This window comes from Lemur catta, chromosome 3 (genome assembly GCF_020740605.2).
Source record: "Lemur catta isolate mLemCat1 chromosome 3, mLemCat1.pri, whole genome shotgun sequence".
In the NCBI taxonomy this organism is placed as follows: Eukaryota; Metazoa; Chordata; class Mammalia; order Primates; family Lemuridae; genus Lemur; species Lemur catta.
Window position 1 is genome coordinate 59,314,434 of NC_059130.1, and position 20,636 is coordinate 59,335,069.

The 20,636-nt window shown below is 41.5% G+C and overlaps 1 protein-coding gene across 1 annotated transcript in view; it reads left to right on the top strand.

The window, feature by feature from the left end:
* Positions 1–4,417: 4,417 nt before the first annotated feature.
* DDAH1 (dimethylarginine dimethylaminohydrolase 1) overlaps positions 4,418–20,636 on the top strand; it is a 129,831-nt gene continuing 113,612 nt past the window's right edge. Inside the window, exon 1 of the mRNA XM_045547623.1 lies at positions 4,418–4,889. Within this exon, the coding sequence (XP_045403579.1) occupies positions 4,587–4,889 (303 nt within the window). The 5' untranslated portion in view covers positions 4,418–4,586. The remainder of the gene's footprint in view (positions 4,890–20,636) is intronic.

Below are 20,636 nucleotides of genomic sequence, written 5' to 3' on the forward strand. Positions count from 1 at the left end.
AAAATGCGATCTCGGTTCATGAAGGTCAGTCCTCTGGAGCATACAATGGTGGGGCATAGGTCTGGGTCACACCAAGGTTACACAGCTAGAATGCAGGTGGGCCAGGAATCAAACTCAGGTTTGTCTGAATCCAAAAACCATGCCTTATCCACTGTTTTTGTGTATTTCTCTCCCATATGCATTGTAGGTGCTTAGCAGCTATTTATCTAATGAATGAAATCGCAGATGAAAGTTGAAGAAACTGAGATTAGGATGCTATGTGTCTTGACTTTAGGAACCAGAGCCCTGGTTACCCTGGAACCATCTCCTGATCTGTAACTCACTGCCTGTCCATTCAACCAAATGTCATTCCCTCCTTGGATGTAAAAGGCAATCTGCAGCAATGGGTTTCTTGCTCAGTAAATCTTTTTTGTCATGATTCTTATGTTGAAACACTCAGGACTTAGTGTCACACTGCAGACTTACAGTACTTACTAGATCCAGTATTTCTAACACTTGGGATAGACAAGGACACCCTTGAACCCTTCTTCTCTTTTAGGATTCCCAGCCATACTCTCAAATACCTATTCCCTATGAAAGTAAATCTTGTATCTGCTACAATGGAGTAAGAGGAAAGTAAGGCATGAATGCCTGTTTTAATACTGAAATACTTGCTATCTATTAATAAAATTGACTTAAAATACAGGCACTAGAAGTATATTATCAATGGAAAAGACAAATTGCCACTGTGTTGATCAGCATCTCATAAGGAGAATAGAAATAGCTCTATGTGTGTTATATGGAGGGAATTTAAACAGTGAATTGGTTATAAAGGTCTTGAAATGTATGAAAGAGCAAAAGAAGCAATTTGGTCATCAGCCTTACATTATCATTCACAATTACATCCCCAGGGCCTAGCACAGTACCTGGCATGTAGCAAGGGTTCAATACATATGTGTTGGATCTATAATTATACTTGTGAGATTTGGTCTGTCAACCTAAGAAGGCCACTAGTTCTGCTGGAAACCGTTAGGATACCTGTATGACTCTGATAATTCAGAGGATGTGGATATGTGGTTTGGCCTTTGGTAGGAAATCATGTTCAAAGCCTTCTGTTCAAAACCTGTCAGTGGATAATATTTATTGAGCACCTACTAGGCTCTAGCTACTATTCTAAGCACTTTGTAGTACTAACCTTCATAATAATCCTATGATAATGGGTTCATTATTTCTCATTTTACAGATGAGGATGAAACTGAGGCAAAGAGCTTTTAAGTAACATGTCTAAGATTGTGTAACAAGGAAATAGTAGAGCCAAGCCTTCACCAACACAGTCTGGCTCTAGAACCTATGCTCTTAATTTCCACACCATATATTTCTCTATTGCTCATGTGATGAAAGCTTAACCCACCTTTATACTTTTGTTTCCCATTTTCCCCACTCTTCTCTGGGGCAGAAACCTGCTGTTTCCCCAGTCTCTTGTTTCCTCTTTTTTTCTGGGTCCACAGCAGACATTCCTCATGGTTAACTGTAGCTGTGTGACAGAATTCTAGCCAGAGGAATGTGAGCAGAGGTAATATGCATCCCTTCCAAGCCTGACTCATTAAAACTTTCACACGTGGTGCTGTATGTTTCTTTCAGCTTGAGGAAGGTGAGCATGGTGAACTTGGGATGTCACACGTTGAAGAGCTGGAGCCACAGAACAGAAGAAGGCTGGATTCCTGGATATTGCTTTGAGAAGAGTTAAGAACCAATCGGGAACATCTGTGTTAGACTTTAAGCGAACAAGAGATCAGCTTCTATCAGCTTTCTGCCATTATACACGTTGGGGTTATTTTATTACAGTAGATAGTGAGTTACCTTAACTAATGCATATGGGAATTGAGCTGATCTACCTATTGTCCCTTGAACATGCCTCTGGCTTTTGAATTCTCATTCTCTCCTTCAATTATTCATGTCCCCAAAATTATTCAAGGCCTAAACCAAGTCCAATTACCTTCAAGCAGCCTTCTCTCACTCCCATCAGCCACAGTGATATCTCTTTCCCTCAGTCTCCTGTGGCACTATGCCATCTATACCTCTCATGTGCACTTATCATAGCTCCAGTTTTGGATGTCTTGTTTTCCTAGTGAGATCGCAAGCTCTTCAAGGTCAAGGATCATGTCTTTATGCTTCTTTTGTGACTCTGAAGTACATAACCCGGTGTTGTGCCTTGGGAATTTTCAATAAATATTCATGGAGAAAATGACTTATCAATGTATTAAGTTCGATAAAGTCTACTTTCCTAAAAACAGTCCTTCATTGCAGAAGCATAGAGGCATGTAAACTATAATTTACTGGATTTGGTGTTTTTATTAGTCTTTTTGCTAATATACACATTCTAACACATTTTGACAACTGCTTAGAGGAGACAGAAGGCATGCTTATCAAATTTCAGATGGCACAAACTAGAAGTAATAAATAATGCACAAGATGACAGAACCAAAACTAGACAAGTTGGAATGAAGCAGCTAACATTTAATAGGGGTAACTACAAAATTAGATTTTAAAAGGCCAGCTACCTAATTTCAATATTGCAAAGGCATGGCTAACACCAATTTATAGGGGAAAACTTTCAGGTTTTAATCAGTTGCCAGGCTGACATGAGCTCAGAGTGGTACATAGGGCCCTGCTCATAGTTAGGCTCAGGACACTCAGTGGCAGGCAAAGTATTCAGGTTCCAATAAGGCATAGGCATGAATGAAGGCTGCTAGGTGGTGGCCAGTTGGAGGTGGATGGAATCTCAGTGTCTGGTAAAGCCAGCAGTAAAGGCACGAACAAAGCCCAATGTTTTATTTAACCTGGGGGTTAAAGAAGTACTATATAATAATAATAAATAACAATGAAAATAAATATATATTATATTTAACTTGGGCAAACTAAGCACATGGGTCAACTTTCACCTGCACATGGTGGGAATCTGCCATATAAGGACACAATTAAATTATTTCTCATACTAAACTCATGCTAATAGGGCAGCTTGGGTCCCCCAAGAGTTTTGCTTTAGAAGTAGAACCTAATAGATCTTAAAGATTTGTTTCTTCACTTTTGGTCCCACTTCCCAGTGTCAGGGTCAGAGCTATCCTTCACTTAAGACCCCTCATCTGCGTAGCTGAGAAACGCTATGTCATTTGTAAATTCAAGTCACCCTTGGGGGAGGGGAGAGAAGGCAGATCACATCTCCTCTGGGCTCAGTTGAGACAACCATTTTAGGATGCTCAGATAGAGACACTCCTAGAAATCCACATTTCCTAAAATCTGGCATCAGAGTTTTGGCAAGAAGGCTGTAGCCTGGGTCTTGGCACTAGACCGCTAAAAAAGTGAATACAGGCTTAGGCAAGTGTTAATAGAAGCCTAGCATCTGGAACAAGGGTGCTGCTGTAGTCTGTGCTAGTCAGATCACACAGGAAGAATTGTTTCTTCTCCGGATACCATGATTTAAAAAGGATACAGGCAAATTGGCGTGTATCAAAAGGAAGCTGACCAGAATGTTGAAGGGATTTAGAAATCAAACACTAGCTACTTTTTGGTGGTTCAGGCTCCAAGACTGGAGGGGATCGGGATCGGGGGTGGGAGGGTGGTGTCAGGCAGCATAGATACTGGAACTGTTTTCAGTTACGTGAATGCTGTTTTTGGGAGGGGGGGGAACAACGAGTATTTTAGGTAAAGCCAGAAAACAGAACTGGGACCAGTGGGATTTAAGTTCAAATGAAGGAGAATTTTTTAACCATTATAGCTCTTCAAAAGTAGATGAGACTTCGTAAGTAAGCGAGGTTTAAAATGTTCAAGACAGGTCGGGAGCGGTGGCTCACACCTGTAATTCTAGCACTCCGGGAGGCCGAGTCAGGAGGACCGCTTGGGCTCAGGAGTTTGAGACCAGCCTGAGCAAGAGTGAGACCCCGTCTCTACTAAAAATAGAAAAAATTAGCCGGGCATGGTGGCGCATGCCTGTAGTCCCAGCTACTCGGGAGGCTGAGGCAGGATGATCACTTGAGCCCAGGAATTTGAGGTTGCTGTGAGCTAGGCTGACGCCATGGCACTCTAGCCCGGGCAACAGAGTGAGACTCTTGTCTCCAAAAAAAAAAAAAAAAAAAGTTCAAGACAAGACCAAGAAGCTCTCTAGTTGCTCTGTCCAGACCAATGCCTGCTCTCCAAGTCCGCGCTGGGGGCGGTGTGAGGTGTGCACCTGCGGCAGAATACAGGTGCGGTCATATCCCCGTAGGGATGACTTTTCGCCGAGGTTCCCCCACCTGCGCACACCTCTCGCCCTCGCAGCTTCCTCGGCCGCCGCCCCCAGCCCCACTCCTAGCGCGGGAAGGGCAGCTACAACTCGCCTGGGCTGCAGCAAACCCGCGAGCGCCGGAGTGGGCGCGCGGGCCGCGCCGGGAGCTCTGGGCATGCTCAGTGGCGCGGGCAGGGCTCCGGGCGCGAGCCGGCTGCTCCCGCACCACACTCACCGCTGCCAAGTGGAGCCGCCGGGCGCTCGCAGGCTCGGCGCGCTCTGCCCCACGGGAGGAGCCCTCCGCCCGCCGCCGCCGCCGCTCCTCCACCCTAAACCTCCAGGAGCCATGGCCGGGCTCTGCCAGGCTGCCGCCTTCGGCCGGGCCACCCACGCCGTGGTGCGGGCGCTGCCCGAGTCCCTCGCCCAGCAAGCGCTGAGGAGCAGCAAGGGCGAGGAGGTGGATTTCGCCCGGGCGGAGCGGCAGCACCAGCTCTACGTGGGCGTGCTGGGCAGCAAGCTGGGGCTGCAGGTGGTGGAGCTGCCGGCCGATGAGAGCCTCCCGGACTGCGTGTTCGTGGAGGACGTGGCCGTGGTGTGTGAGGAGACGGCCCTCATCACCCGACCCGGGGCGTCCAGCCGGAGGAAGGAGGTAACTGCCCGCCCGGCGACGCGAGGGGCGCGGCCGGGGGCGCGCGCGCGCCCCCCCCCCCCCCGCCGCCCGTGGCCGCCGCCCGTGGCCGCCGCCCGTGGCCGCCCTGCCCGGGAAATCGCGGAACCGGCCCCTGGGCTAGTTCACAACTTCCTATTGCGGGCGAGTGTGTGCGTGTTCGTGTCGGAGAGAGAGAAGTTCATTGTTCACACCTTCCGGCTGTCGGGAGCCTTCCAAACGAGCCGACTGAGTGTGGTGGTGCGGGCTCGGGCAGGTGGGTGGGCTGGGGAATCCATCTCGCAGCATTTTTATTTGTAAAAATTAAACAGCGGCAAAGACAATGCAACTCTGAGTTTCCCTGCAGTGGGGGCAGGGTGGGGCGCCGCTCCAGGCGGGCAGGTGGAGGCGGGGTGTCCCTCCAGGGGCCAGCGCCAGGCATGACACGGAAGCCCCTAGGTCCTTCCTGGCCATTGGAGCAGGCAGGACAGAACCCGGTGCTGGTGCCCACAGACGTGGGGCGTCCCGAGTTACTTTTCATTGGTGGCGAGTGAGTCCCAAAGAATGGGACTAGTGAGTGAATGAATGGAAGGAAAGTGTTTTGCTGGTGAGCTGTGCTAAGTGTGTACATGAGTGGGCTGGATTTGAAAAGCTTTACCCTCCGTGGGGTGTTGGGTGTGTGTGCCAGCAAGCGTGTTTCATTGGAAATTCTGGTTCCACAAATTCCATAATTTTTCTCTATATTTTTTAACTCATAGCAATTAAGAGAGCTTTTCGTGTTCTCAAGGGATGGTGACTACTTTAAAATATTGCAGCGTGTGAAAATGGCTGTAATTGCTTTAAACACAATGTAGGTTAGTGGGGAGAGACAAATAGAGCGATATTGGAAATTAAAATGCCATCTGGCATGGGATTCTTCTCATTGCTAGTGAAGAGCCCAGGCTCAAGACTCTCCGTTGCTATTGGCATCGAGTGGCATTGCAAGAAGCTAGTAGTTTCTTTTATATCTGGAGGTTTAGGAATTTTTTTATTTTGTGTTTATTCACTTCACATTGGAAATGCCTCATAGAGCTTATGATTAAAATATGCGTATTCTACACACGCTCCACTACTTGGTTAATGGAATCCTACATGGTCAGAGAGAATAAGTCTATTCCATGTGTTTCTTGGTGAAATAATCAGCTTTTTTCACTCTCCATTAGCAGAAAACTCAAAGGGTAACAGGTCTCATTCTCTCAGACCTTTGATCTCCTTTGCCACACCTCTCCATTTTTGAGTCTGTGAGATCCCCGCTCTTTTAAACTGATAAGAATTGTAACGCCATTTGAATCCTTTTGAATGTGTTCTAGGCCATGTGGCAGAGCTGTGGTTTGTACTTAAAAGAGTAAAATAGGTTTTAAATACCCTTTCAAATGGTACTCGTTTGGTGGAGGTAGTCAGACTTCCTCTCAAGTGACTGTTGCCACATTTATTTGTCCATTTCATTTTATTCCTTTAATAAAGCCTTCCAAATTTTGGCCTTCCTGATGCCTAAGTGAGCAGTGATCTTTCTCCTCTGCCTAGATTTTGAGGTATACATTTTAAATTGGCTTCATTCTGATAACAGCCCACTGCCAGAAGTCACACAGTATAGTGGATAAGAACATTAGACCAGATCTCAGCTCCACCACTTCCTAATTCTGCAACTTTTGGGGAAGTATCTTTTGCCTAAGTTTTCTCATCTATAAGATGGGCATAATAATAGCTATATCAAAAAGTTATTGTAATAAATTTATTAATCTACCTCAAACCCATAGGACAGGACATTTAATGAATGTTGACTCTTCACTTAGCAGTGGGTCATGGAAGATTTACCCCTTTAATAAGAAGTCATCTATACACTGATGTAGTCACATTTCCCTTTCCTGGGGTGAAGGGGAGTCATCTTCAAGCCTTAGGTTATATCCTAATCTATTCTGTGATTCTGCCTCCCAGCTTGGGCCTCCTGCTGGTGTGCGGTCTCTCCCAAAAGCACCTTTGCCATTTTTTTTTTTTTTTTACCTGATCTGGGTCACCAGGATAATAGACCTTCTAGGCAGGTAAAGGTATCGGGCAGTCTGTATTGGATGGAAGGCTTCTGTAGAGCAGGGCCAGGCAGGGCAATGTTCTTTGACATCTCTCACAGCACCAGCTCTCTGCCTTGGTAGGTGCTAATGCTTGTTGAGTGAATGAATGAATGAATGAAATGCTAATACAGACAAGCTGGCAGTTACTTCAAGGCCCGCTTTGAATTGGTATACATTTTTTTCATGTGATACCTGCCTTCCTAACTGAAAATCCACAGCAGCCAAGGAATTATTTTAAAATTGTCACCACTGATCTTGCCTCCAGTCTCATTGTCCGTTCTATTTCCACACTGTAGCCAAGCTGATCTCTTAAAAACTCAAATCTGATCCTGTCTCTCCATTGACTAAAATTCTTGAGGAGTTCCCTTTGTGCTTAGATAAACTCATTGAGCTGGACTCTGCTTGCCTTTCCAGCTTCACCTTCATCTCTGACCCCACCCCAAGCACCCCCAACACTTGGCTCAAGCCAGGTTCTTACACTCAAGCTGACCTTACTACTGCTTTTCTGGATATACGTTTTTCCTTTGTCTGGGACGCTCATCCTCCCTTTTATTTGACTGTTCCTACTCATGCTTCAGTTCTCAGCTTACTGTTATCATTAATATTGTTGCCGCCCAACCAGGTTTGTTTGCCCGCTGCCCAAGAGGAAGCCAATATCTGAGACAGCATGTTTTACAACAGAGAAAGAGTTTATTCCACATAGTACTAAGCAGGGAGATGGGAGAAATTTCTCAAATCCATCTCTCCGAGAATTTGGGAGACAGGGTTTTTAAAGACAGTTTGTCGTAGGCAATTGAGTCTGCTAATTGGCTGTGTTTGGGCAGAACCATAGAGTTGTGGAAATTGTCTTCTTTGCTGACCAGGTTCTTGGGTGGGGTCACAAGACCAGTTGAGTCGGTTTCTCCATATGGGCCACTGGAATGCAGGACCTGAAAGATATCTCAGAAACTACTCTTAGGTTTCAAAGAGTTTATGTTATCTATGGAGAAAGCTAAGAATCTTTATGACCACCAGCTATGTGCCTCCAGAGTGGCAATTATAGAGAAGCAAACAGAGGTATAATGGCTAATTATTATCATATTTTTAGCTAGGCTTGTGCCTTATTTTTAGCTAGGCCCTTACCACAGTTCTTGCCTTGTTCCCTTTATCAATTTGTAAAGGTGGTTTCAACATTTTTAGCTAATATTTATTGAATGCTTGCCATTGACCACACACTGTGCCAGATTTATGACATGCATTTCATTAATGTTCACATCAACTCTTTGAGCTCAAAGCTAGCATTATTCTTATTTTAAAGTTGATGAAACAGAATAAATTGACCAAAATTATAGAGTAGAGCCAGTAATACTAGGTTTTGAACTCAGGTTTGGAGGACTCCAGAGCTCTAGTCCCCCCTACTGTGATATTAGACATGACCTTCCCAAGCATGGAATTGTTTTTTCTTTATAAGCTCCTAAAACCCTGTATAGTTTTCTTTTTATATTTATCATACCATACAATTGCCTGTTTACCTTTCTGTATCCCCCATTATTATGTAAACTGTCAGAACAGAGATCATGTCTTCATTGTTCAACATTTTATCCCCAGGGCCTTGCACACAGTAGGCATGCAGCAAATATTTTGTTGAGTAAATGTCTCCATGATTTCAGGTCAACCTTAGGTCTCCCTCCTTATGACATATTTGGTATTTTGCAAGCATTCCCAATCAGTAGAGTCCCAAAAGTTTTTATTATGAATGTAGGTGGTTTATAACTGTTTCTCTCTTCCTTTCTCTGTTCCTGTCTTTGCCTCTTATTGTTGTTGTTTTTGTGTGTTTGTTTTTATAAAAATCTTGAGAAGTTCCTTCCTAATCAAAACATCATGCTATATTTAATGACTTTTCTTCCTTGGAATTCAAGAAAGTGTTCCTGTGAAAGCTCAGTGTTTGCTTCAATGTGGCCTTGAAAGATTAATTAAACACAGGCCCTGTGTGCAGGAAGCTTAAGTTTTAGTGAAAGAAATTGTGTATACAGAAAGTCAGGAAATAATGTTAGTTGCCTAATAACTCTGTGTCTTCAGAACTATGAGTAATTTTAATATATTTAATACTTTGAAGACAAATCAGCCTTGAGAAGCCTATCATATTTTAAACGAATCCAACTTACTTTTTAGGGAAAAAAGTCAACTGCTAAATGTCAAAGTACTGTAAACAAATTATCTAAAAGCTGAAGTAGGGTAAGTGACAGGGTGTGAGGATTGAGTTTTTTAAAAAAATGTTATTGTTTTAAAAAATTATTTAAAATAAGGCTTTTGTATAGATAATACATGCCTACAGAACCATATTTAACAAGTACAAGAGGATATGCAGTGAAAATAGGTCTTGCCCTCCACCCCCACTCTTGCACCTGGCTATTCAGTTCCCCTCCTTAGAGGCAACTACTAATAATACCATTTTCTTGAGTTTCTTTCTAGAAGGTTTTTAGTACCTAATAAACAATTAACCGACAAAGCTTACTTAAGCAAAATTGTGAAATGTATCCTGTGCCCTTTGTCCCTTTTTAAGAGCAATTTTATCCTTTCCCAGGTACCAAGTATTGGTATGTGGGAATATTCTAGGAGAAAAACCATGCAAACGCATTCTCACAAAGTGATAATAGCTTTAATTATTCTTTCCCTGAGCATTAGCATTTTAGGGACCTCTTTAGGGACAAGTCAATGCTTAGCAGAAGGTAATAAATCCCCAAAGTAGAATTAGGCATCAAGTGGGGGAATGGGGACATAAATTAATGAGTGGGCAATGTATATTTGGGTAGACGTTCCCCTTCTATTAGGGCACTTGACTATTAGGACCTACATACTTTGGGTATCCAATAGAAAATATGAACATAATTATGCTTTTTCCTAACCAGAGAATAAAAAATGTAATTATGTTGATCCCAGAGGCAAGGTGAACATCAAGATCATGTCTAATAGCAATAGCTAACAAATACCAAGTCTTTGAGCGTGTGTGTAAATCTTAAAAGATGGTAATAGTATTGGCTGTTTTAAAATATAAAGAAGTGGAGACTCAGGTAACTGAGGTTAAGTAACTGGTCCAAAGTCACACATAGTTAATAAGTTGCAGAAATGAGGCTTTTATGAAAATGTGAAGGTCATTTTTGCTTGAAGTGCTTATTGCCAGTTGTGGTTAATCCTAACAGAACATTAAATCAGTATAGAATAACTACCTGAATCTCATTTTACACATTAACGATATACAATCTAACTTGGATGTTAACTAAGTGAATCATTTTACTTCCTTTCTCTCATAAATGAGAGTAGGTTCTTTTCATGTTAGTTAAAAAATAATAATTCAATCATTTACATAACCTCCCTAAACTGCCTAGGCACAGTTTGTGCATAATTGTGTCTTATTTACCAGGAGAGTGGATGATTGCTTTTTTAAATGCACACATTTCTTCAAATTTCTGTTTAGTTTCAAGTGAGAAAACTGCCTGAAACCATTATTAGAAATTACTCTTACTCTCACCAATATGGAATATGAATGTGCTGAAGGCTTTTCACGTGGCAGCAGATTAAGAGTTCTTGATAAATCGTCAGTCACCTCCAACTAGGTAGAACAACTGCTCCTTTTCAGGATGTTTCTTTTTCACCTCTTCTGTTATACATGGCCTTGGCAATAACATTTGGAAACTGATGTGTTCTGGAGACTGGGATACATCCAATAATATAATCTGTTCCTGTATAGTTGATCTTGAAAGCCTTGAAAATAAAGAACAAAATGAGCAGGGAGTGACTTCTAATAGATACTATTAGCTGAAAATGAGCTTTCCACAGAGATTCTTAGTAACATTAGCGAATTATTACAAGACTAAGAAGGCAGGGCTGGATCCCTTGTAATTCAGATATGCTGGAAAATTGCTTTTGCATGTATTTGAATTCTTATTAAGCTCACATTTTTTTCAAAACTAGTTTTTATTATAGTAACGGTAAGTATCCATCCATTCATATAAACCACAAGCACAGAAAAATCTACTTAAGAGTTTTGAACAAACACATTTACCTTCCACTGCCTTTGTGTCATAAGTAAATTATTATAGCATGTTATGAATCTCAATATACATTTGGAGATGCATGTTTAAAAAATATGTGCTAGTTATTTTTTATGGGTTTTTTTTTTTGTTATTAAAATCTGTAACCACTTCAGATAGCCTCATCTTCTGGCTAGAGATCTGGATATGTGGTAGTGTTCATTCCCCTTATCAAGGGGATGTTGTGATTAAAAATAAAATGACGAAAACCTTAATGAAAGAAAGTTTTCATTAATATCTTACATAGAGCACTGTACATTGTTCTCCCCAGGTAGTCTGTAAATATTTATTTACCGTAACTGGATCTCCTGATGTTTCAACAAAATATTCACCTGACCTTTGAAGTTAGCTTCCATCCCTTTCCCTGAGCTGATATTAGGTATTAAATCTGTCAGACTTCTCTGGCTCATTTCATAAACAGGCACTTTTCATCTGAATGGACAAGCAGGAGTAATCTCAAACAACAAATCCCATTAAAAATGTGTGTGTGGAAGCCTCCTAGTTCACTTTGTCATTGTCAAATAATTTAATAATGTACATTGTCTTCCTGAAGCTGAGTACTGAAGGAGTGGTAGCACCACATAGAAAGGAATAAATCACCAGACTTTAGACTTGTTTCTAAATGTTTAGATCATCTAAGCAAGTATGACAAGACAAATCAGCATGGCAGAGTCCAAACAAAAGTACAAAGTATTACGGGGTTGGTTTGATTTTGTCTAACAAATCAATGTGGACAAGAACCTGACTTAATTTTAGGTTAGCAAATTAAAGGGAATGTAACATTTATGCTGCTTTTGCAGCTGGATAAGCTTATGGGGTGAGTTGTCATTCCAGTGAAGATGGGTACCTCAGTATTTTGCTTGATTTGAATATATGTAAGTAAATAAACCTTTGTCTTCATTAAAAACCTTTTGCCTGATCCTTTTGTTCTTATTTTGTTTAAGAAATATTAAAAGTTTTCTAATTTTTGTGTGGCATTTATTATGAATGTCACGACTGCATTAAAAATGACTTTGCTTTTTGAAAGTAAGGGAATAATAGTTGGATCACTCATATATGTCTGTGCATTCAGCAATTGTCTAATATGTAGCAGACCCGATGTTTGGTGGTGGGGAGATGTAGATGAATTAGACACCTCCACTGACCTGGAGGACCTCACAGTCCAGCCAGGGAGGCAGCCTAGTGACAGACACTTGCAGAACAGAGGGACAGATTTTATGACAGGGCTCCATCTTCTGCTGTGGAAGCTCAAGGAGGTATGTGTGACCCACACCAAGGCTTGCCAGAAGGAGTGATTGTTGAGTGAGGATTAACCAGGGGAAGGCAGAGAGGGGGAGCCTTTTAGATGCAGAGAGCATGATGAGATAGGGTGGGGGTGATAGTTCAGTGAAAATTCATTTCGTTAATGTTGGGAAAGGTGCAGGATTGAAAAAGCCTACTTATATCCTCTCAGATCTCCTGAGAGTTCAGATCCCTGATTCCAAGTTCGCCAAGAGAACCACATCCAAAACTATATTCCTTCTTTGGGGGCTGAAGAGATTTGGCCACCTAGCATAACCCATTTCTAAGTGCACTTCCCTCTTTTCTCTTACCCACACACTCCGTAAGGGTCTGGCACCTCTTCCTGGATTCTTGATTAGCACAGTGTGGGAACAACATAGCCCACTCTGTAGTAAACTAAAGTCCATTTCAAGTGTGAGACTCATTTCTTGAAGTTGCCATTTAGATTCTGGCAAGGCACTTTTTTGGTTCCATAAGTTATTGGTGTTTTCTTTGCTGAACAATCATTTTTCCCCCCTTGGCCCATAATTTGCCACGTTGGAATGTATCAGGCAAACCTGGCATCATGTAGTATATGATTATATACAGATGCTCCTCAACTTACAAGGGGGCTATGTCCTGATAAACCCATCATAAGTTGAAAACATCATAAGTAAAAAATGCATTTAACACACATAACCTACTGAACATCAAAGCTTAGCCTACCCTACCTTAAAAGTGCTTAAAACACTTACATTAGCTTATGTTATAGTTGGGCAAAATTGTTTAACACAAAGCCTGTTTTATAATACAGTGTTGAATATTTCATGTAATTTATTGAATACTGTATTGAGAGTGAAAACCGTAATGGTTCTTTGGGTACTAGAAGTACCATTTTTACTTGATGTGTATCACTTTTGCACCATTGTAAAGTTAAAAACCTTAAGTTGAACCATCATAAGTCAAGGACTGTCTATGCACTACCTGTATCGATGACAAGTAAAAAAAAGCTAATTCCTATTTGCTGTTGAAATGTGTTTTTATTCATAGATTTCTCCATCTTGACAGTAGTCAGCATTGAATCTCACATTACTGTAAATCAAGGACAGCCTAAACTGAGTGTGCATTTATAATCATGAATTGAACTTTGTACGTGCTAGAGGAGGCAGCATGGTGGAAAATACAACACTGTCCTGGGAGTCTGGAGATGCTTGTTTTGACTTTCGGAGTAATGTTAAGCTTGAACATTCTTTCCAGCTTAAATATGCTGTTCTTTCCTTTCAGAATTCAGGTTGTGTTGGGGTGGAAGTGTAGGCTGGAAAAGGGATAAGGAGATAGAGGAAATAGATGAGGAGATGATGTTAAATTATATTCATGAGAAGTGATTGGGGTTTGATGAATAAAAAATACTGGATTTTATTCAACCCAAGACATTATACTTGTTCTGCTTAATTAACCAATCATATTAAACTGATGCCTTGCTAATCCATTATGAGATGCAGTCGAATTTGCTAAATCTATTTCTAAAGCTCTGCTTACTCAACCATTTAAAACACATTTGATAAGTAATTTTTTCTATAGAAGACTTTAAATAAAAGCCATTGAAATAACATAAGATCCCTGGCTGGACCCATGTACTTTCTACCATCACACATCACTTTCCTCAGTGTCTGCCAGTTGATGTTTCTGTGGTAAATGAATCAATGACCTGAAGAAATGGAGAGCAAATGGTTATGAGGTATGTGCTGCAAGTTTTGTTTTTCATTATAACTAACTCTTGACTTGCCCATGGTATTTCTTTCTTATAAACCCTTCATATTTGTGTACTGGTTTCCCTTCCTGTTGCTAGAATTTTAGTTTCATTTTTCCAAGTTTTAACTTTTGTCTCCCCAAAGCTTAGCCTAGTCTACTTTAAAAGTGCTCAAAATACTTACATTAGCTTATAGTTGGGCAAAATTGTCTCACACAAACTGCGTGAAGTTATTTTTCTAAGGAAAGACAAAGAAGTAAAAGATACCCATTTAAATATGGCCTTTCTATATTTAGCTGTGTATACATTAAGATTGTTAGCCTATCCAGATATAGATGTAATTATTTTTTTAAATGTGGAGATAAACCTATACATTTTTAGCCTGAGATGATTCAAAAAACTGAACTTAGTGAATTAATCTTGGTGCAGTTTCAAAATAATAATAGAAGAAAAACACAGCCATTTTATTTCTTAATTATTATTTTTTTCTTGAGTCATAAGGGAACCATCATTTCAGGAAGAAAGATTATTATAACTACAGTTTGGCTTTGGGTCATATTTTAGGCCATTTGTGATGTAATCATATTTTCCGGCTCAAGAGTTTTGTATGGAGAAATTTAAATCTTGTACTTTATTTTCAAGTACCCAAACCATTTTTGCTCTTGCTCTTTGCTTTTGGTATTTTTCTGACTTTTTGTGTAATATGCCATCCTGGTCCTCCATTAGGGACCCTGTCTTTCCAGCTCCCCTTTCTCTGAAAAATACAATGTTAGGAGGTAGAGGGGGCCTAGTTAAAAAGGTCACTGATTTCTTCATTTTTCTCTGTTATTCTCAAACTAAACATCCCTAAGACTTTAGGCCTCCCTAATCTCTAAGTCTCCTCAAGCTACCCCAAGTATATAAACAGTCTAACTATGACTAGAGCACAGCTTCAAGACAAGGCTTTTTGTACCATTTTTTCCCCCAATTGCTGCTCTCCACCCTCTACTGGGTCATGAAATCAATTTAGTGGGTCATGACCAAATCTTTTATTTTTACTGTAATAGAATTAGTAGAAAATATCAAAGTGTACGACAACATAAGTATTATAAGGGTAACTATTGTTTCATGAAACTTGTTTCATCTGTATGCATTTGTATTTGTGTGTGTACTGATTAGGTAGATAAATTTCTTACTCTAGGTCATAGTAAAAAAAAAAAAAAAAAAAAGTGAAAATCCAATGCATCCCCTTTCAGCCAGTTACACCACTCAGCCTCTTTATAGAAATTCTGGAGGTCCGTGCCTGATGGCCAGTTAGGTCCTGGGAACCATGGCCAAAATCTCATTGTTTTCTATGCAGTCATGTTTGATTTCCACTTTTGCATTGACTTCTTACAGTGGTGGTTTCCTGACTGTCTGGACCCCTATCCATTCAGCAAACTGGTACTGGGTCTGTAATTCTTTATGGCCTGGTAGATGTGATTGGGGAATATGATGAGGAGGAAGATTGTCAGCTTCACCATTTGCTAGAAGCTGATTCTACCTGCCCTTTTTTGGTGACATATTCTAAACCAGTTAAGGGAATGTTAGGTTGATTAAGATGGGAAAGCATCTTGAACTGGTACCTTTTGCATTTTTTTGAGATGAGATTTAGTGGCAGCAGCATGCCCTAACCCCTTGCCAGGGGTTGCACACAGTAGGAAGCAGCGACATTCAGGTGGAGACTGAGACCTACACTGGCACCGGGAGGCCTCAGGGTCCAATGTCAGGAGTTGGCTGAGGACACTCTTGGAATGGGGATAAAAACTCAGAACACTTATTTTAGTTCAGAGACCCCCAGCATGTGTTCAGACACTGCATGTGCTAAAACATAATTTTCATGTCATTCTCAGATCACTGTCTAACAGCTCAGAAGTGACCTTGAAAATCACTGGTTTGATTCTCTTTCATATTTCTGCCACACTAGATAGATGGAAATCCTACCCTTATTGAGAATGGCCAAAGGAAATTTAATTTTCTCCCCCCAGTAACCCATTTCATCCATATTTGTTGGTGACAGTGCCCATTTAGCATAAGACATTTGGACTGATGTGCATGTTAGGGTTCATTCTGACAAAGTGCATATGGGTGGTTAGTAGTGGGTCCATCTGTGATTGCGGGGAAATGGAGCATCTAGTTTTCAGTGGTGACCCCTTTTTCCCAGCTGAGCAGCCTAGCACTAAGAATGGAGTGTACTCCTTCAGCCGTGCTCTTTTGTCCCCCAAAAATAGTATTCTGAAGATTTTGATAAGAGACGTTAATGGTAGAGGCAAACAGTGGCTGTGACTGGTGAAATTGTATGTCTGTAGAAAGGCTTGGAATTGTGCAACTTGGAGCTGTAACTGCATGAGAAAAAATGGGTAGTGCACTTGTCATGTCTGTGTCTGCATTTTTCTTTGTGAGCACTGAGCTGGATAACTGAAGCCTCTGAGTGGTTTGCAAGAAAACTGAGGATTAATATTGCTTCTGAACTGTGCAGACCCCAAAGAGAAGTTTCTTGGTGGGAGGGTGATGTAATAGGGATTTAAGTTAGAACATGTTCTTTAAAGTAAATGCAGAAAAACATACAAGATGTAGCCCACTGGCCTCAGTGCAGCTGAGGGCTCAATTATGATTCAATACACACTCCCTGAAACACTCTCCTGCCCTGAGGTCAACCTAATGACTGGAAATTCCGTGAATGTAACAGCTACTGTCCCTTGGCCTGTTTTAAAAATACCCCTCCACACATGCGCACACAGTTTATACACATTCTGAATCAGGTTCAGATCAAATCAGTTTTCTAACAATGACTTCCTTGTGAATAATCCTTGGTGGTAATGTGGGTCATCAAAAATTCTTAGAGGGATTCTTGAGTTACATTATTTCAGTGCTCCTGTAGCCAGGACATTTTTTTTTTTTTTTAATGACTTGTACCTTTTCACTGGGCTCTTTCAGCCTGCAATCACCTCCATGCTGGTCTTCTTGATTCCACCCTTAGGGTGGGCTTTTCTGGAGCTGTCAGTGGAGGAGAAAGAGTACCTGCAGTCCCCAGAGCTTCCCTACCCTTCCTCACCTTCATTTTTTAAAGGAGTTCCTCTACGTCTATAGATTTGGTCTTATACTCTAGGTCTGGATAGTGATTTTCAAATTTTAACTTTCAACTAATGGGTGGATCATAAAGTTACCCTAGTGCATCACTCCAATTTGTTTGTAAAGGAGCTGGAGTAGAATAGAAAATATCAGAATGCATGCATTGCCCTTAATACAGCCAGGTATTATTTCATGTAACCTTTGTTTCATTTATATACATACACGTTTCCCTGTGTGTTGTAGGTGGCAATATAAAGTGTATTTCTTACTGTGGGTCATTTTCAAGAGGTTTAAAATCTACTTATCTAGGAAACCAAAACAAAATTTAAGTAAATACTGTCGTTTTAGCTTTTGTTGCCATTCTTTGTTGTTTGCAGCAACAATAGAATTTTGGGATGTGTCAAAGGCACTTGACTTCCATTGAGCAAATGGGCACTGGGTGTTTTACTACCTAGTAGGAGGGTGAAACCACTCATAAATGCAGCAAAATGCAGGAGGTGGAGAGGAAGAGAAGAAAAGCAAACAGTGTAGGTGGAAAGTCTCAGGCTCTTCCCAGTGAATAGGCATTTTCAAATATCAAGGATTCCCTTGTGTTAATGCTATAGAGTATTTCCATACACTTAGAAGTGATATGCTCATTTGTAAACCAAATTATGATGTTATGATACTAAAGCCCAGGACGGAAGGTTGTTCAGAAAGCACACTGCTTTTAGGGCCACATGAGAGCCCAGTCCGTTTTCTGCTTTGCTGACTGCAGTCTCATTTCCACTGCTGCTACTTTCCTCTGCTCCTCGCTGATCTGCCCACTGCTTCTTCAGCTTGCCCCACTCCCCAGACCCATCATCACTCAAGGTACCAAATCAGCACAGGTACTTAAATCTTCATCACCCCTAATGTGCACACCTCTCACACAACCCAGGTATCTGGAGACACATGCCTCCACACTGACTCGGGAGGCACGCTGCTTGACTCCCAGGACATTCCTTGAGCTGTGGCTTTCTCCTCCTTTCCATGTGCCCTGAGGGCTGGAAGAGGTCAGCTATAAATTCAAATTAGGTTCCGCTGCTTATTAGCTGTGCAGTCTTGAGGAAGTTGAGCTTCAGTTTCATCATCTGTAAATGTTGAGGTGGTTTTGACTAGCCTCCAGTTTAGTTATGATGGCTACATGCAATAACATATGTAAGGCACTCAGCAGTGCCATGCATAGTAGCTCTCTGTCAGTAATTGGACCCCTGTGCTGACTTCGCCTAAAACATGCCAGGAGGTTGGTAAGACCATTAGAGATCTCTTCTAGAATATCAGCTGGCAGCTGAGCCAGTCACCTAGCACCTGTGCCACCCTAAAGTCAGGCCTCATGTGGGTACTGGCCTCTTCTCTAGCTCATGTTTTTAGGAGTGAGTCATCATACTCAACTGAATCAAAAGAGACTACCCTTTCTATAATTCCCCTCATCCTTCTGATCTTCTAAGTGAATGAATACTTAGAGAATTTCTGCCTTTAAACTTATCATCTGATCTTTAACTGCTCACATATGTGTGTTTAGATTTGAAGTCACATTTTCAGTATCTTTACACATTAAAAATGTTTCTGTCTTTAAGCACTTTTAAAATTCTTACATTGCAAAGTAAAATTCCTCCTAGAATTGAATCTTGGTTCCACTTCTCAATTGCATCATCTTGGACAATTCACAGGTTTCAGTTTCCTGTAAAATATCTTTCTGCCTCCTTCCCAAGGATGTTGAATATGAAACTGCTCTGAATATTGTGATGCCGTATACAAATGTGATTGCAGTGGTAACATTGTTACAATGAGTGATAGACTGTACACAATGGTAATAGTAATGTTATTGTTTGTGGACTAGGGATAATCAGTCTATTCATGATGGTGTCTCTGACTGACTAGAATTGACCAAGGTTCTGTGCACAATAACCATGATACTAAGCTCTGACAACCCTTGGAGAGGGGTCTTGACAGAAAGAGGCTACTCTTAGAAAGCTTTAGTCAACTCTAAAGATCCAGATCTACCACTTATTAGCAAGGTGAACTCAGGCAAAAAACCTTTTGGTACATTTTTGTCACCTGTGAAAAAGGATAATGCTACTTTTATTTATTCAACAGGCAATTATTATTGAGTGCCTCTGTATGTAAAACATAAACAAATATGATGCCTGCCCTGATGGAGCCTGTAGTCTAATTGGGGAGATAAACGTAAAAGGAGTAATCACAAATGTATGTGTACTTAAAAATAGTGGTAAATACTGCAGAGGAAAAGGTCCTTGCCACATAAAGGTGTAAAACGTTAGTAAGAGACCTTACCTGCAAAGGACATGAATATCAGCTTTTAGATGAGACCAGTATTACCTGTGTTCAAGAGAAGTTAGTGAATTACCCATGCTGTTGCTACTGTTTGTACAGCTCTGATTTTGTTCTTATGAATGTTCCCTTTCCCTACTGGAGAAGACTAGAACTCCAGCCCCATGGGTGCCTGCCTCTGGCCAGCTCTGACATCTGGACCCTGTGGTGTGCCCCTATCTCCAGTACAACCACCTCTTACCAGCCTCTCAACTTCATCTCCCACTTGTTCCTGCTACTGTGCTTTGCAGAGATTCAGCCCCACCTGCTTGGGCTGCCACCCACAAAACATGTATCTCTACTGTACTTTAGTCCAGTCTTCAGGTTCATAGACCCTTTCCAGTGTGATCCACCTTCTCCCAGTTAATCCTTTCACCCTTAATAAACAACAACAATAATATAATTTATCATGTATTTATCGTGTGCCAGCACTTTAAATCCATCATTCTCACCAGCTGTCTTGGCCCCCATCTAAGCCCTGGGAGCAGTTTGGCTATTAGCAGAGGAAATAAGGGGCCCCTTGGTCAGTAGGTCACTTGGTCAGCCTCATCACTTATGTTGATGGCCTGGCTCCAGCATGACCCTTGCTCATTTCATATGCTCAAGTTGTATCTTGGTTCCATTAACTGGATTTAAATCTTGACCTTCTTTTCTGGTTTCCTGCCTAGATGCCCCATGAAAGACCTCAAGGCTGACCTCTAGTCCTTGTGTGAGAGAATCCCTGAAACTCACTGCTAAGCCTTCTGGTGCCATGTTCTGCCAGTTCTCTCATACATCTGCTTGGTAAATGTATCAGGCCAAACACCACCCTGCCTTATACTGGGCTCTGCCCATCAGCCTGGCCCCTTCTGCAGGGGACTCTGTTGCCAGCCGCCATTCTGACCTCTCTTCATTTTGCCAGTTGGAACCATCCCTCATCACTGGCTCTGTGCTGATAGACCATTCTACTGATTGGTCTCAAATCCAACATGTGCTTTTATATTTTAAAGTATGTGTTAGGTTTAACCTACTAGAAAGTTTAGAGTAAGATGACTTGACTAAGGCACACCCTTAATTTTCCTTCTCTCTCCCTTCCCCCTGTAGTAACTAGCTATCAATGCTACTTTTCCAACTTTATCTAATA